The sequence below is a fragment of the Aquila chrysaetos genome, chromosome 24 (genome assembly GCF_900496995.4).
Source record: "Aquila chrysaetos chrysaetos chromosome 24, bAquChr1.4, whole genome shotgun sequence".
NCBI lineage: Eukaryota > Metazoa > Chordata > Aves > Accipitriformes > Accipitridae > Aquila > Aquila chrysaetos.
Window position 1 is genome coordinate 20,691,801 of NC_044027.1, and position 17,731 is coordinate 20,709,531.

The window sequence follows — 17,731 nt, forward strand, 5'->3', positions numbered from 1 at the left end:
GCGGCGAGGAGCCGGCTGCTGCCCAGCGCTCCCGGTGCGCGGCGAGCGCCCCCGCCCGCTGCCGGCTCACGTCACCAGGAAGCGGAAGCGCCGCCAGAGGAATCGGTTCCGGGTGCGAGTAGCTGTGGGAGCGGGCGGGAAGCGGCGGTGGGAGCGGGCAGGAGACGGGCCGGGCCGGGCCGGGCCGCTGACCCGCCATGTGAGAGACGCTGACAGCTCCAGGTGAGCGGCGGGCGGGCCGGCGCGCCGCTAGCGGGCGCCTGGTCCGAGGGCCGACGCGGCGGCTGCCGGGCGGGACGGAGGCCGTTCTCTGGGAAGGGGGTCCTGGCGCCCTGACAGGGCCCCGCAGGGGCGGCGGCCGCGGGCCGGGCGGCCCGGTGGCGGCGCGGGGCTCGGCCGCGGGCCCGTGCCACAGCGGGCGAGGGCTCGGCTCTGCGGCCGGCCGGCTGTCGCGGGGGGCGAGCCGCGACGCGGGCCGCCGGGAAGCGGCGGCAGCGGCTGTGCTGCCGCGACCGATCCCGGCTCCGCCGGGCTTGCTCCGCTCCCAGCCTCCTCTGTCAGAAGCTGTCGTCGCGTAACCCGAGTCTGAGTCTCTAATGTAATTTTGGCTTGCTGGTAGGCAGGGCGAATGCGCCTGTGCCTCGGTCTTCTGCTCAGCCGAGCGAGGCACGAAATAACTGGCACGGTGGGCTTGGCCGGCTGAAGCGGGCTGAGACCGGCACCGTCTGTGGTGGTACTGCCAGAAGCTGGCGGGCCCTTCAGCGGCTGCTGTTCCCTTAGAGGAGCTGGAAGCGCTAGTGAAGCCCCCATCTCTGTAATCGCGAAGGCCCTTTGAAATCCCTGCAGGTGTGCGTAGCACGCAGGATTGGATTTATTTTAGAGTAAACCAGAGTTGAGAGTGAATTTGGAACGAGCCTAAACAGCCTCAGAAACGTTGATATGGGAGAGCCTGGTTGCCAGGGAAAAAAAAAAAAGCGGCATAGGACTAGCTGTACTACAGTTGTTACGCGTTACAGAATTCTCATAATCTGGAATCAGGATGTGCCTGTGCTTCATTGCCTGTTCAATGAGAGCTACAAAATGCTCAGTCTATCAGAAGTGACGGACTGGGAAAATTCTATGAAAACGTGTTCTTCAGGCTGCTTTAAATCTGCTGCAAAAAATGTTGCTGATACCTAGAGAATATAGCTACTCCATTGCTTAGAGGAAACATTGGAGCCAAAAAGTTATGATTTGATGAAGAGGTTTAAAAAGAAATAAAAAAAAAAAGAAAAGTAGATGGATTAAAATGCATAATACTAACGAAGTATTCCCTTGGTAGCAAATCATTTATTATTGTAATAGAAGGTACAAAAGCCCTCTCCCCCTCCTCTCTCTCCCCACTTCTTAAAGTTCTGGGTGTATATATATTGCAAGTCTAATGCTACCAGTTGGAGGGGTTTTTTTATACTGATAGTGGCTTCTCAAAGCATACATCTCAAAGATGTCAGATGTTTTCAGAAAATGTGGACAGTAACTATTTAGGATTATGTAATGGGTATATTATGAAATCTGTGCACAAATAAAAGTTTGTGATCATTAACTGTAAGATCTTGCTGATTTAAAGTGTATGTATCATAAATATCCCCCTTTGTTTTATTTATTTGACACAATAATTCTGCTGATCTTGGCTATCTCCAGTTTGCCTCCTAGTGACTTTTTTTCTTCCACATTCAGAAATAGATACATACCTGTAACTGCTTTTGTAGTAATTTGACTTCTAGAGCCAAAATTTAGAGATTATTTGTATTGAGGCTTCTAATCATTGGGTGAAACTTTGTTTATGCATCAATAGTTGTTTCATATTTACTCTTTTAATCACTTCCATACAGGCAAGCAATTGTGAGGAAGACAATTTGAGAATAAGGGACGAAGGTGGCCCTTGGACTTCAGTTTCACAACTGCTTTCTTTGGATATTTGCTCAAATAAGAGGCTTCTGTTTGTTTTTTTCTATGAAATGCTAAATATGCAGTTCCAATAATTTCCCTGCTGCACCCTACTAAGTATTGAGAATAGGTTTGTAGTGTTACTGATATTAGCATGTGTGTATTTATGTGTGTATGCATATACATACATATAAATTAATTGTTTTCAATTTTGATGTTAAAATCATCCACTCCTTCAAGTGGTTTTCTATTCATCATGTTGTGAATGTTGGTGAGGTAAAAATAAATCCTTTTCAATTTTTATTAGATAAAAGTCTGAAGTTAGTAAAAAATTTTCTGCAAAGAGTGTTGGGGTTTAATGTATTGCTCACCCATGCAAATGATGGGATCATGTTCTGTGACGCTTTAGGAGTCCTTGCCTGACAGACATGAGTTTTACTCTTGATTTCACTGTAGATGTTTAGTACTTTGAGTAGACTGTTACTTCTCTGTCTGCAGAGGAGGGCTAACGATGTTGGCTTTCACTGTAGTGTTCCGATATCTACTGATGAAAGTGTGCAAGAACTAAGTTTTCTAGTAACTACATTTCAGCCTGTACTAACTGGCTTCAGTTTCTGAGGAAACTGGAGTTTTCCTGCATTTTTATAAGGTAATGTAATGAAGTTTCCAATTGCTGTGTAGTCTCTACTACTATAACAGATTCTGTATTTTAGTCTAAAATAGAAGTGAAGCAGACTCATTTTCAAAGCTGTTTTCCAATGAATAATAAGACATATGCACCTTTTAATGTATGCTTTACTACACATAATTCACTATTTCAAGTTTTGGCCAAACTGTCTATATTTGCTTTGATTCCAATGGGCACTTTTTTAAGCTTAGTTCAAGCTTTCCCAAAACTTAACACACGTTGTGAATTAAATCTTTAGAGTGATTTGTGAATGGTTAACATTTGGAGGAATGAGGATTTGAAATCCTATTTTGTTACAAAAGGAACTAATGGCTTCCATAGCCATTTATTTTTGAGATGTGGTCATTTCCATAACTTTTGCATCACTGTTATTAGACTACTAGAAAGGTAGCTTAGTTTTCATTTAGGGTTTGGTATTTGGTTGGGTGGGGTTTTTTTGATGGCTTTTGAATCAGGAATCAACCATACTGTAGACTGTTCAAAACAGTACTGAGCTTAACAAAAGTATAGGCCAGGAGTGTATATGTAAACATAGGCTTGTGCTAGCTGTTTTTAATCATACTGGCAGTTTTATTTACCTGTCAGAGGCAAATCTAACAGAACGATGTGTTGAACTGAGCTGGAAATGGTTTTGAGATCACTGTAGATGTAAAAGATGCTGTAAATAAAATGCATTTTATCCTGTTGGAGAAGCTGCAAACAAAACGAAACTTCATGCTGCAGCAGAAATATTAACAGAATTTTCTGTTGTGCTGTAGCATCTCTTAGGATCTGCATATGATCTCTTTGATGAACTTCCATCTGAGTCCATGGCAGTCACTTATGTATTCAGAGATACCAAAATTTCATGTTAACAGGCGGCAGTTTCTCTGGTTGTACTTTCCAGTGTGCCTAAGTTTAAATATATTTGAGTGAGTTTAAAAACAAAGACTGCAAATCAACCTAAGCAGAGATTTTGTTTGATTTTATTCTTCTACGGATAATAATGCTTCTAGAATTCGGCTTTGTAATTCTTTGGAAACCAAGAGTTCACAAAAGAAGAGTATAAGTAAGAATGATTTAGGAAATGATCTTGTTTGACATGACAAATACTTGAGTAGTAAGTCCATACTTGTTTAATGTTCCATTCAAGGGAAGCTTTGAAAGAAGATGGATGAAACTGTCACTTTATGTGGTCAAGCAGATATTTGCAATTTTACCACCAATCTTAAAGCCTATTGCTTTGTGTCATTAATTTCTTTGGTTTTAGTTAACAGGCACGTGCTTGTGAATTACTGCCTCGAGAGAACATCTAGGTGGCCAGATTCAGAAAGAGCAAAGTTTTCAACAATTTTTTTGCTTACTGTAGTGCTATGATTTATGTGATAAATGTTATGCTAAAGAGCTTTTAAACATTAGTTCTATGTAGTGCAGTCAAAGTTTAGAAAAATCTAGTTAGTATACAAAGGCTTATTTTGTATATCCCTTCCATTAAGCTCCAAGCATTCCCTTAAGTATCAAGTGGAAACGTTCCCCCAATCATCCTTTCTGTGGTTTAAAAGAATTGTTTTAAATTTATAAATACATATGTCTATGTATGTCTATGATTTTAGTGCATAAATTACATGGAGAAGTATGTCATTAGGTGTATTTTCTGTCACCAGGAGGATGCCTCTGGCAGTGTGTTGTGTATACCACAAAATAGACTGCAAGGATGAGCTGAAAATACACAAGGCTCTACTTTTATTATTTATTGTGTGTGTTTCTGGAAAAACTTTTGGTGCAATTGATTTTTAAATCTGCAGAAACGAGTAGTATCTGATTATCTCACTCAAGATAAATATAAAATAATTTAGTCTCCTTCATGATCTTTAACGGCTGGAGAGTTCTTAAGAAAATGGCTACTCGAATTTAGGAAGAATTGATGCAAAAGCAAATGCTATGTATTTACATAGTACTGTTTATATTATTATAAGTGTGTTGTAGTTCTGCACAAAACTATCTCAATTGTTGGGATAGTAGCTTTTTTTTTTTCCTCCTTTTTTTTTTTTTTTTTTTTTTTTTTTTTTTTTTTTTTTTTTTTTAATGACTGCAGTGTTAAAATCTGTTTTCTAGCTGTAGGGAAGCTTACCATACTTTAGGGGCCAGATTTTCAGTGAAGCAGTGGTGCTGTGTGTCCTGCTACATAAGGCCATCCAAGGGCACTATATGTTGACTTTTAAAAGAGAATATAATACTTTACTGTTATGAGAGGTATAAACTGGTAAAAGATTATATGATCAGTTTCTTCCCTGTTTCGAAAGATTATTTAAAGAGGACTGTCTTAGAAATGCCCCTAGACTGTGACATATCTGATTGCAGTTTTTCTTTCGTACAGCTAGCATTAATTATTGTGGCTGCTGTAATCTGAAGACTAAGGCAAATACAAACTGAAAGGAGTGAGAGTGATGAAGATTTTTGCCCTAAAACTTCCATGATCACAGCCGATTGGGTTGCATTCTTAGGTTGAAATTCTCTTGAGTGATGATACATTTTTGCAATGATGTCTTAAGTTCTCACAGATGGTGCAGTAAATACTGAATCCTACAAAATGCAGGGGAGGAGTGTGCTGATTTATACAAATACCTGTTTCTGTTCTTGCTTTTTCTCTGTATTCTGAGCAGTAATGTATGGAGTATCCATTCTTGGTGTCACAGAGCACTTTTTTTATTTTAATCTTAATTTTCTTTATGATCCTCCTAACTTTTCTATGTACTTTTCAGACACATGCTACAACAGTAATGATTTGTAATGTGTTTTTTTCCCAAGGAACCCATGTTGCAGAACTAACTAAAGAAAATGCAAGGGATCTTTTCTCACACCTTTGTGTGAGTTAAAATGAGCATTATTTGTATCATTCACCTGTCTATGAGAACGGCGAATCATACATCAGTGAGTGAAAGAAATTAAACAGGTGCAGACTTGGAAGCAGAAACTAATACGACGTTGGCAGACATACAGCTTCGTGTTGTAGTTATATGATGCTTCCCTGCTGCTACTGTATGATGTCAGTAAAATTAAATACCAAATGTGTTTTGTCACCATCTATTCTTGTTTTTTTAAGTGAAATAAGAGCTTTCATAGAACATATTTTTTAAAGTAAGTTTCTTTTGAAATCTAACAAGAAATGTTAAATGCCTATCACTCTCATGTTCACAGGTTACTTCAATGAACACTTTTGTTTGAAGATATAGGGCAGTGATCCACTATTAGTAAATTCGTACTATGGTCTACGTTTGCTGTATAAGACCCTGATGAATAAATGTAATGCAGATGCAAAGAGAATTGATATGATTCTTTTGAGTGTGACTGGATCATCTCCTACAGAAATAGACAGGAAGCTCAACAGAGAGCCCTGCTACGACTTAGTGAACTTAGTGTCCATTTCTGGCCTGTGCTTTAAAACTAGAAAGCCTTCAGCCAATTTCTTGGATACATAATATCTATGAAAACCTTAAACACTTTGATCTACTTACACAGGAAGGTTGAGAGAGGACCTATTCATAGACAGGTGCCCAGAGGTGCACTTAAGTTTTACAGGACTTTAACCTAACATTACACTATCCCACAGTCAGGGATGGAAGCTAAAGCAAGACAAAATGCATTACTTTTTAACAATGAGAGTACCTAACATTGCTATGAGTTGTCTTAGTTTTCACTACCCCCAAAATGCTTGAGTTTGTATAATACAAATAAAATTGTCTTCATTCTGAACTACTGTACTGTGGTCTTGGACCTAAAGAACACAGGTTACCTCTGTATGTGTTGAAATATCATGGAACGTACTGGATGTGACTTCTGACTATACATTAATTTTTTTTTTTTCTTCACCTCTGCTAATTCTATAAAGAATTGTTATGTGAATTAAAGTAATTATATTCTCATTGCTTTGGGAAGCAAAGCTTCCTTATGACTGTCTGGTTACCTGTAGAGAGAATTTTTTTCATTAGAGTGTACAGTGGATGTGTCCAAAGTTAATCTGAGTTTTTAGAGTACCTTTCTGCTTCAGTTTAACACTACTCACCTCACGCCAAAAGAGAAGAGGTTAGGGAGACATTTCAACTTGGAGGAGGGTGTTAAAAAATTGAGGGTTTCTTATTAGTCTTTTCAAACTGCAGTGATCTTCCAGGACTGTTTCAGAAGTACTTCAACCATAAATCGTGTTGTCTTGAAAGAGCTACTGGCCTGCCAGCATTGATGAATAATTGAGTATTGTTATGGTACAGTACCCTCCTGAACAATATTTTGGTTAATTCTACTGGAATTTGATTATGGAACTGCTAACTTGATTCTGTATACAAATAAAATAAAACAAAACCTTCTTGTGTATGGGAATATAATCTAAAGATTACTTTTATTTTCTAGATAGTGACACTGGGGATTTATGTGAATAAATAAGATCATTCTTCTTCTAACCATTATTTATCAATAAAACATTGCTAGTCATGCCTGCTTCTCTGATGTGTGTAATGCCCAGATTTTTTCCCCGGGTCTTGCCTTCCTAAATTGGTGCGAGAAAGTTGGGGTGCCCTGGTACTAACCCCAGCAAAATTACTGCAGTCTTAGTGCTGTTCCTGCTACAGTCCTGCCTACTCCTGAATGTGGTGTTCGTTGGCACCCTCATCAGTTCCAGGACCTCTTCAACTAGAGATTTCAGAGTTTGGCTGAAAGCAAAAGAAGGGTTCCCTTCTGTCAAGTGCTGCTGTTGTTCAAAATTCGTGTTATTTAACCCTAGCTTTCTACAGATGTTTTCAAGATCACAGGAAGCATGCATCTTCAAAGGAAGAAACTAAGGTGGAAGAGTAGTCACAAGTGCGTGCTGTAGCTTGTTCACTTTCTCTTTTAAGAGCAGTTGGGTATAGAAACTCATTGTCCACTGCTTTTTGGGCTGTGTTTTGTGTACTTGATCTGTTCGTTTGCTTTCAAAGCAATACTGTATGTTCCTTTGATGCCCATTTCTGGTTTTTACTGCTTACCTGCTACACTTGACAGCGAGACTTACAGACCTTACTCCACCATCCTTTCCACTCACTATGAGGATTTGTGCTGTTTACTCCTAACATTTTAAGGAAAATAAGCTGCTTTGTTTCCCAAAAGGAAGATGAAACAACTCTGAGAACAAGGATGTGGAATTGCTTATAGATATAGATGCCTATGGAGATAATTAGATGTTCTAACAGAGTTGTGATCTGCAAGGATTGGTGAGGATCCCTTTCCTCTTGGTGTACCTCTCTTCCTGGTTCTCATGCTTTCTCTGGCATGTGTTCACAGTTCATTTTCAATGTGTGGCCATGTCCTAGGGAGCATGAATTTATCTAGAGATGCTAAGATGCCATGATCAAAAGAACATAATTTTTTTTCTCCATGGTAAGGCATAAAATGTCCATCTTCTTTCTACTCAGGTGCCTATCCTTAATTCATTCCTTCTGTCTGGACTAGTGCTAGTGGTGACAGGTTGCATTTTAATATTTGGTCTAGGACTAAGTTTTTCCCCATTTCACTGAGTAAGAGCCCTTAGGGAGGTATGGGGCAAGGAGGAAGGCCGCTTTCTATATATTGGCAAACTTTCTGTACATTCTAGACTCAAAAAAAAAGGAGTAATTTCTGATGGGATTTGAGTGAGGCTTGACCAAGATCTGGTTCCTCAGCTCAAGGATCCAAAATGATGAAGGAATGACAAGTTATTGTTCCTGGGGACTGGTCTTGCAGTTTATTCACAGTCCTCAACCTAGGTAACTTGTCAATTCATGTCACTTCAGGTCAACAAAAGCTCTTCCTCCACTTAGCAAAGAGAAGCTTAATCAGGAATGTCCTGATGTTGCGTCTGTGCATAGCTCATAAGCCCCACAAATTAAAGGTAGTGACCTATGTTGGGTTTGTAAGGAAGCCTGCTGCCCTGTCAAATGAGAGGGAAGTTGACAAACATGTGTCCTAACTGCTGAGACTTCTGTCTTCCCAATGGAGTGGATTCATCTGCTAGGGACTTGAACAGTGGTTCTTTGCACAACATGTAGGGATGCTCGGAATAACAAGGTTAATCTTGCCGCTTAACTACACCACTGTTAGATTGGGTTTTGTTTGTTTGTTGTAATGTTTGATTTCTGACCTATGTCTGACTTGCATTGGTTCACAAGCTTTGAATCATTTCATAGCTTTGTTTGCTGAATAAAAGAACCGTCGTGCCAAAGCTATCTTTGTATAGATGGCTGCGATCGCATCACTTCTGTTAACCACCTTTTAGTCCTTATTTCCCTCATTGGATATAAGAGCATATAAAACGTCTTTTCACCTGCTTTTACATAACAACTGTAAAAACTCAGATGAAGTCTGGTTTACCCACTTTAATCTGTGACACATTGGTAACTTAAAGAACATGTTTAGCAGCTCTGGTAACCTGATTTTGAATGCCCTGGGACAGTTTTTGACAGTTTTCTAAATCAAACATAATGTTAGTCAAGTCAGGAAGCTGGCTGTCTTGTTTCTCTGCTGAAAAGAACTTCCATTTGTGAAGATTATGAATGTTAGTTTTAAGTGACAGTCAGCTGATATAGCTCCAGTTCTCCCTTGTAGGCTTTTTATCATATTCCTACCTGTTGATTTTATTTTTAGAGTGCCTGAATTTTCATAATTTTATTTAAATTGTTCATATGTCCCATTACAGCATGTAACATAAGACATAAATAGAAAAAAAAATCTACTAGTATGTTGTGATACATTGGACATGCTTCCTGCATCAGAAGTCAATGGATGATGTTGAGATCAATTTGTTCAATTGGAAAAGCAGGTATGGTGGCAATATTATGTGTTTAGACTTCTGCATTAATAAGAACAATAATAGCAATAAAAGTCTGAAGATTCTTGGGCGCTTGATTAGTGGCCCAGTCTCAGAAATGTGAGGTGACGTCTGCTACAGATAGACACTCTCAAGGGAACAAGAGTGTGTGTGTGCTTTTTATGATAATACTCTATGAAACTGGTGAAGTGCTTTTCTTTAGATCTTGTTTTGAAATGTATAGATTTCTCTAAAGCCTCTTGGAACATCCTTTCCCAGTCTTTCAGGCAAGTTTGAGTAGCCATGGCTTTTGGGTTAGGTTAGAATTTAAATGCCAAATCATTTTAGCTAGGAAATCACTGCTGTGTCAGATGAGTATCAAAGTTCACATCATGGTTTATTAAAAAAAAAAAAAAATCACAAAAGGAAATTAAAAAAAATTGAAAGTCCATGGGTGGCTCAAACAGTTTTCCTTCAAATGCTGCCTTGCACATTGACACAAATTCATTATTCTCTGGGAACCGCTGACACACTGGGTAAATATCTTGGAATTGAGTCCGCACTTAAATGTTTCCTTTCACTAGGATTTCCTTGTTTTGTGATGTGACTGTTGAAAGAGTGATTTTTACTTTTCTTACAGAATGACTGAGATTTTTTTTTAAGGAGGTAAATGTTTAAACAGAAATGTCACTGGTATAGTATATTTATCTCCTCTGAAATAAATTTGGCATATCTAGACCTAAGAAATATTTTTATATATATATATATATATATATATTTGTGTGTGTGTGTGTATGCACACACATGCTCACATATATGTGCCTGTGGCTTTTCTTTAGCAGGTTTTTCAAACTTCATGAAGTACCTTCCAAAAATCATTCTTGGGCAATTTAACAATGCAGTTCCCTGCAAGTATCAATGTACTATCTGGCTTGAAGACCTACTGAAGTTTCTAAAGTTTTTAACTTGCCCAGTGACTATAAAATTCATATTCTTTTGGGAGGGTGAGGGTATTGTTCTGCAGTTCTTACCAGGGAGGGAAATTGCAAAGTTCCTTTTAGAACATAGGCTGTCCCAGGGAGCCTGTGGTGTTATTATGAGCAGTTGAATTGTGAATGTTCCAGTGGGATAATTCAAATTATAGAAATGCAAGAAATGGGTAGATTACGACTCTATTTTTTTTATTGTATCAAGTATTTATACCATTTTGTTGTAATGCACCTTAATCAGATCAATGTGGTGATTTAACTTTAACATGTGCAAGCATTTATTTTTGAAATAGAAAACTGTATTCATTCTCAGTTGTAAATCTTCTCATTTTTCTTTCAGATTACTCTTTACATCAGTAGAAATGGACAGCAGCAGTTTCATTCAGTTTGATGTGCCCGAGTACAGCAACACTGTTCTGAGCCAGTTAAATGAACTCCGCTTGCAAGGAAAGCTATGTGACATAATTGTGCATATTCAGGGTCAGCCATTTCGAGCCCATAAAGCTGTCTTAGCTGCCAGTTCTCCCTATTTCCGTGACCATTCAGCATTAAGCACCATGAGTGGCTTATCAATATCAGTTATTAAAAATCCCAATGTTTTTGAACAGCTGCTTTCTTTTTGTTACACTGGAAGGATGTCCTTACAGCTGAAGGATGTTGTTAGTTTTCTAACTGCAGCTAGCTTTCTACAGATGCAGTGCGTCATTGATAAATGCACACAGATACTGGAGAGTATTCATTCAAAGATCAGTGTTGGTGATGTTGACTCTGTCACTGTTGGTGCTGAAGAAAATTCAGAAAATCGCAATGGAGTTAAAGACAGCAGCTACTTTGCCAATCCTATTGAGATATCTCCCCCCTATTGCTCTCAGGTGCGACAGTCAACAGCAGGCAGCGATCTTAGGATGGAAACTACTCCAGGCAAAACTCTGCGTAGTCGTCTGCAAGAAGAAGGGCATTCAGATCGAGGAAGCAGTGGGAGTATCTCTGAATATGAGATTCAGATTGAAGGTGATCATGAGCACGGAGACCTGATAGTAAGGGAAAGTCAGATTGCAGAGGTGAAAGTTAAAATGGAGAAGTCTGACAGGCCAAGCTGCTCTGATAGCTCTTCCCTTGGTGATGATGGATATCATACTGAAATGGTGGATGGAGAGCAAGTGGTGGCAGTAAATGTTGGTTCCTATGGGTCTGTCTTACAACATGTTTATTCGTTCACCCATGCCTCGTCACAGGCTACAGGTGTGCCTGAAGCCTTCGGAAGCTTGAGCAATACAAGTCCTTCAAGGTCAATGCTGAGCTGTTTCAGAGGGGGTCGTGCACGCCAAAAACGGGTATCCGCTGGTCACTTGCATAGTGATGTTCAGGGCTTGGTGCAAGGGGCTGACAGTGAATCCATGGTGAGTAACCCAGGATATGAAAATAGTCCACGGGAAAGAAATACAAGAGGTCATTGGTATCCATACAACGAGAGGCTAATTTGTATTTACTGTGGAAAGTCTTTCAACCAGAAGGGGAGCCTTGATCGACACATGCGATTGCACATGGGAATTACTCCTTTCGTGTGCAAATACTGTGGGAAGAAGTATACCCGCAAGGACCAACTTGAGTATCATATTCGTGGTCACACAGATGACAAGCCCTTTCGCTGTGAGATCTGTGGGAAATGTTTTCCTTTCCAGGGTACACTAAACCAGCATTTGCGAAAAAATCACCCTGGGGTAACAGAAGTAAGAAACAGGGTAGAGTCTCCAGACAGAACAGAAGCGTTTGTGGAACAGAAAGTAGATAATGATGCTTCGGCTTCTGAAGCTATGGATTCTAGTATGGAAATTCATGCAATGTCTAACACATCTGATTAAAATACTACTTCTAAGTGCAACACAAACAAGCACATTACTAATGTATTTTTTAAATCTTTTATTCTTTTAGTAATCTTCAGTACAAGTGTAACAGCCTTTTAATTTTCCTGACCTTCTGGAAATCAGTTTGAAATGGTTTCTGGAGAAGACTACATAAGTATTCTTTGTTTTTGAAGGAGGCTGGGTTATTTGGGTTTTTTTTACTTTTGAAGATGCTCAAAATATAAAAGGCAATGTACTGGGGAAAGGATAGGAAGATTCTGCTAAAGTGTCCCTACTGTTTGATCTGGTGAGACACAAATTCCAGTGGAGAAAGATATTAGAATAAGATTGACAGCTCTGCTGGATATACCAAGAAGCTGTAATCTCCCTTATTTCTTAAATCCTGTTGCTCGTAATGAGTTACACAGCAGTGGGGAGAGAGAATATTATAGCTTTGATTCCTTCTGTGTGTCACAATGAAATCTGTTTGCTTTTACTGTTTTTGGTAGTTAGTTTGTTTATATATATAAATTTGCTTTATATATATAAAATGCTTTCACTTTTCCTATTCTGGTTGAGGTGAATGTAAAAGTATGTCAAGGTTTATACCATGTACCACTCTTTCAACTGCTAGGTCTCCTCTCTGCTTAGGATTTAGGACTTTGGACTTTGGGAGGATGGTTTTGGTTTTAAAAGAATGTTGTTTGGTTTTCATTTTATTACACTGTTACTTTGTGTGCAAAAGTGAGCAAAGTTAATTGTTTTAATAGCTTTGCTTTATGACATATGTAAACCAAATGCCATAAATCTATTAAATTATGGTTAAATTGTTGAGGGGTTTTGTTAGTTGTCTAGAACGCAAGCTGGACAACCTGTGGTGCTGACCTTTTTATATATATAGAGATAGATATAGATATATCTATATATATATATATATATATATAAAAAAATATTAGCAAACCTAAAAGTAGCATTGTGGTTTTAAATGTGTTTTTACTGGCCTCAGAATCTACCTTCATTTCGTACTGTAGAACCATACCAGGTAATTAAATTTAACTTCATCACTCTTCATGGTTGGTTAAAACCTGAGAGAGATGTTGTAGTTTAAACTACAGTATTTCCAAGCAGTGTTTTAATAGGTCTCTTTACAGAGAGCTGTTTTCAGGTGCACATTGACTTCCTACTTAATGCTCCAAGTGATATGTCAGCACTTGGAATTTGTACTTTTTTTTGTATAAAAAAAACAAATACTCTATGGGAATTTCGAGCAATATGTCTGTTATTTCATGTGTGAGTATTACAGAGTTGCTATGGCTTCCCTACTATTTTCAGTGGTTGTTTTCTGCATAAAGGAACTACCAACAACTTTAAAAATACTCTAAATCTTTTTGTTTCACCAAATGTTTTTTTAATATGGTGCTAACTTCATCATTTAGGTCAGTATAATATATAAAATGTGAAATATAATGGTAACAGTTAAGCAAAAGCAAAAAAAAAAAAAAACCACACAAAAAAAACCAAACAAAAACCAACAACAAACAAACAAGTAAAAACCCACCCCAAACAAACACACCACAACAAAAAAAACCAACAATAGCTTAAGAGACCTCAAAAGCATGAACTGGCAAACACTACTGTGTAAAATTCTACCTGATGAACAGATTTAAATTAATCACATGCTTCTTTAAAATGCAGGTTTTATATAATTGGGCCTTATGTTTGTTTAGTAAATATTGAAAATACATCTGTGAACATGCTGTTTAAGTCCTGAAATTTAGAAAAGAAAAGCTCATTCCTAAATTACGGGAAAGCAAAAAGGTAGGTTTGCTATCTTGTAAAGCTTTTTTGGCTCCTGTGAAGTCAGGGCATATTTGTGCAGTAACTTTATTAAATACACTAGTTCTTAATATTGTGACAGTCTGCAATAAGAATTAATTTCACTAAATACAGATTTACAGTATAAACCCCACCTGCTCCATTGGAGCAGTTTCAGTTAAATTCAGTACATAATTTGCCTCTTTGTCCTAAAACTGCATAAATAAAGAGGCAGAGGGTGGGGAGATACTTCTCTCCTTGAAGCAACAATACAACTTTTGTTTCCAGTAAGGGAAAGTATATGTCTGTGTCTAGGGAAGGTAGTCTATATGTTTACCCACTTAAAAACATGTTGGTGTTTCTGATACTGTTTTTTTCCTAAATGTTTGTTTTAAGTAATTAAATGAAAAAAAAAAAAAACAAAAAGTGTTTTGATAAATTAAGTTTGAGACATGCAAAATTCAAGAAATGTACAGTTATTCTTAACCCTTTATCTTGGACCTGTGCTGTGGTGCCTTTGGTGTGACTTTTTCCATGGAAGTATGAGTTGAGGATAGCAGGATATGGGTACTAATTTTATATTTCTTGAATTTCTCTGTGTCACAATCTTAACATTATTTAAATCTAGTTCTTTGTATTTGTAAATGTATTAAAATGGTTTGAGTTTACCAAAGAGTGACTTATCCAAAATTGTCTCTGACAAAAACAAACAAAAAACCAACATCACTTTGATTGTACAGGTTCAGGTTCAAAACATTGTAACGGGACTGTTAAGAGGCAGGAAATAATCACTTTTTCTACAAAATCATGATTCAGCAGTTGCAAGTTCTGCTTGCTCCTATTCGTGTTGATATGCCATTTACCCTTTCCACTGCTAGCAGTGTTAATAATTATCAAGCCATAACACAGTACTGTAAAGTTCAGCAGTGCTTCAAAGGATGCATATGTAGGTGAGCATAAAACATCATCAGGCATTACATTTACACTTACAAAGTGTGTGACTCTGGTAGAAAACGAACTTCAAACCTGGCAACAGCAATTAAATTGTGCCTTGTCACATAATGGTATGCCAGGATTAACATTGTCATGAAACATGAAGCATTATCTGACTGAAGTTCATTTCACAAGTCCACCAAAACAGAGTATGCTGTGTTATTTTAAGCAAATTATGGAAGTACTGTACAGTGTCTTGTGTCTGTACAGTTTTAAGTTAGCACAGAGCTGTTACACATTTCATTTACAATAAATGCAGAAGTCAATAAAATATGTGAAGAAATATTTGACAGCAAAATAAATCATGAAATTATATAGGCTGGTTCATAATTGAGTCTCTTCTTAATCTACCTTTTTAATTATAGACAAATGTGAAAACAGTGACAGTGTCCTTTCCTGTAGATGTTTAACCTATTATGACAAACTGTGAAAATAAAGGATTTTATACCTTTGCTAATGTTTGTGGGTTTAAACAGTTTTTTTAGTTTTCTTCATCAGTTATCTTCCATATTATTTCTTTTAAACTTGTAAATACATTTAGAAAATAGCTTTGTAAATACTTACAGTATATTAAAAGTTCAGTTTGGTCAATAAGGCCTCAAGATTGGCTCTGCTTTTTTAGTGTGAAATCTTTCAATAGCATAAAGGATACTGTCAATTCACTGTTCAGCAGAATATACTGTAGGCCTAAATTGATAGTTCTTAATGCAGTCTTCCCAAGCATAAATTCATGTTTTATGCTGAAGCCTTTGGTTTACTTTTAGATAAAACGATGAGGCCTCTTAATATATTTAGGCTGAATTATGGGAAGAACAGCAGGAATAAAATCAAGGGCTGGGAAAAGATTGAATGAGCTTTACCTTTAAATATATATATATATATCTTATTTGAATTTTTGTATTAGTTTACTGTGATTCTTTTATTGTCATTTTTCTAAACAGGTTTCACATGAAACCATTGAAAGGGACTCAAATATGCAACACCTAATCTATTTTCCAAGGGAATTTTACCCTTGAATGGTGCTTTTTGACTGGTCAGGGTTATTTATTAAATTTTATATTTGAAAGTATTTGGGGAATTATGTAAATTCTTTATATGAATCTGTTTATTTCATGAATTGTAAATTTCATAATACTCAGTGATTGAATTGGAAGTTTAGTAAAGTCATTCAAAATGTTCAAAGTTTATAATCTGTGTGCATTTTACATATATTTTAACAAGTGCCAGAATAGTTGTATTTAATATTGTAGATTTAATACTACTTGCGCATCCCTGTGACAGCATTAACTTAAGTTACGCAAGTTTACATTTAAAAAAAAAAATGCTAAACAAACAAGTAAGCCTGGGACATGTGTTCCTGTGTTTCTTCAGGGGATGTGAAGCTAAGTATCAGTAACTGAGCAGGTTTGCTTCTAGTTTATGTAAGTAACTCCTGCTATGGTAGATACAATAAACTGCTGTCTCTCCCATTTACATATGCTATGAATTCAGCCTTTGGACTTGTATTGCAAGCCTCTGGTTGTATATCTGATTAGAGGTAGAGCTCTTGCACGATTTTAACAGTGTTTGTTTCTGACTGAAAAATTGTATTTTTAAATAACTTTTTATTTGTATGGTTGTTTTTCATGATAAATAATTGAACAGTTTGAATGACTTGACTTGGTGTCATTATCTTGCAATATAAACCGGTAACCTCACAACTCCACACTTCATCACCATATGAAGTAAATGAAGCTAGCTAAGCTGATGCTGTAACAATTAATAACTTGCCATTAAGGATTATTTTATAGCATGAATTTAAAAATATTTATTCAAATGATATTTTACTCTTGTATTCACTTTGGTTTTAGATTTGTGACATGAATATTTCAGTGCTGCTTCATTTTGTTCTGATGAATTTGTTTCTTGCTTGTAAATTGCTTTTTTTATGGTATAAAGTCAATGGGAATTGCTGTTTGTAAATTAAAATGCTTCTAGAGCAAATCTCTGGTGTCAGTGTCTACATATAGATATTTAATTACCAAGGGACTTGCATTTTAGATACTTTTCCTCAAGTGTTATAAAAAGTTGCAGTTTAATACTCATGTACCAACTAGGAATCAAAAATCTTTAGACACAAACTGCTCTTGAAGTTTCTCTTTTTTACCAGTATTGCTCATTGGGTTCTGAACAGATGATCATTTGAGTTTTGCGTTCCAAAACCTTGTCCAACTCTCAAAGCAAAACAAAAAACCTGGCCAGGTAGTGGCCCTCTGTCTAACACCAAGCCAGAGCTAAGTCCGTTGGGTAGGGAGGTAATGTTTAATTTCCACAGCAGCATTTGCATTTTATGTTATGCCATATGTAGCAGTAGAGCTAATACTGTTTTCAGCAAGCGTAGGATACAGCTCCTCCTAGCCCACAAGCTTGAATTTAACATGAGTAGCCAGCAACTGCTTAGTTACTTCAGCTGATAGCACAGCCTTAACTTGCTTCGTGCCAGCTGGCTGTTGGCAACTCTTTAGTGCCTTTGTAACAAGCAGCTTCTTGGAGGAGTTAATATATCCTCAACCAATTGTAAACTATCACTGATTTGCTGAGATTCCCAGGACAACTGGAATTTTGCAGAAAGATTTTTTGCTTTATATTAATGAAAACACAGCTGATACTATTAAATTTGGTTAAAATTTACCAACACTGTTGCCAG

The 17,731-nt window shown here is 37.5% G+C and overlaps 1 protein-coding gene across 5 annotated transcripts; it reads left to right on the forward strand.

The window, feature by feature from the left end:
- The first annotated feature begins 94 nt into the window (after positions 1-94).
- On the forward strand, positions 95-17,028 carry ZBTB34 (zinc finger and BTB domain containing 34). Of its 5 annotated transcripts, none has more exons than XM_030000374.2 (3): positions 95-222; positions 9,294-9,416; positions 10,734-17,028. In XM_030000374.2, the coding sequence occupies exons 2-3, from the start codon at positions 9,376-9,378 to the stop codon at positions 12,253-12,255; spliced, it is 1,563 nt and encodes a 520-aa protein (XP_029856234.1). In that variant the 5' UTR covers positions 95-222; positions 9,294-9,375; the 3' UTR covers positions 12,256-17,028. The 5 variants fall into 5 exon arrangements, with proteins under 5 accessions (XP_029856234.1, XP_029856235.1, XP_040975799.1 ...); XM_041119865.1 differs by having other exon boundaries at positions 96-222; positions 1,872-9,416; XM_041119866.1 differs by having other exon boundaries at positions 96-222; positions 5,402-9,416.
- The last annotated feature ends 703 nt before the right edge of the window (positions 17,029-17,731 follow it).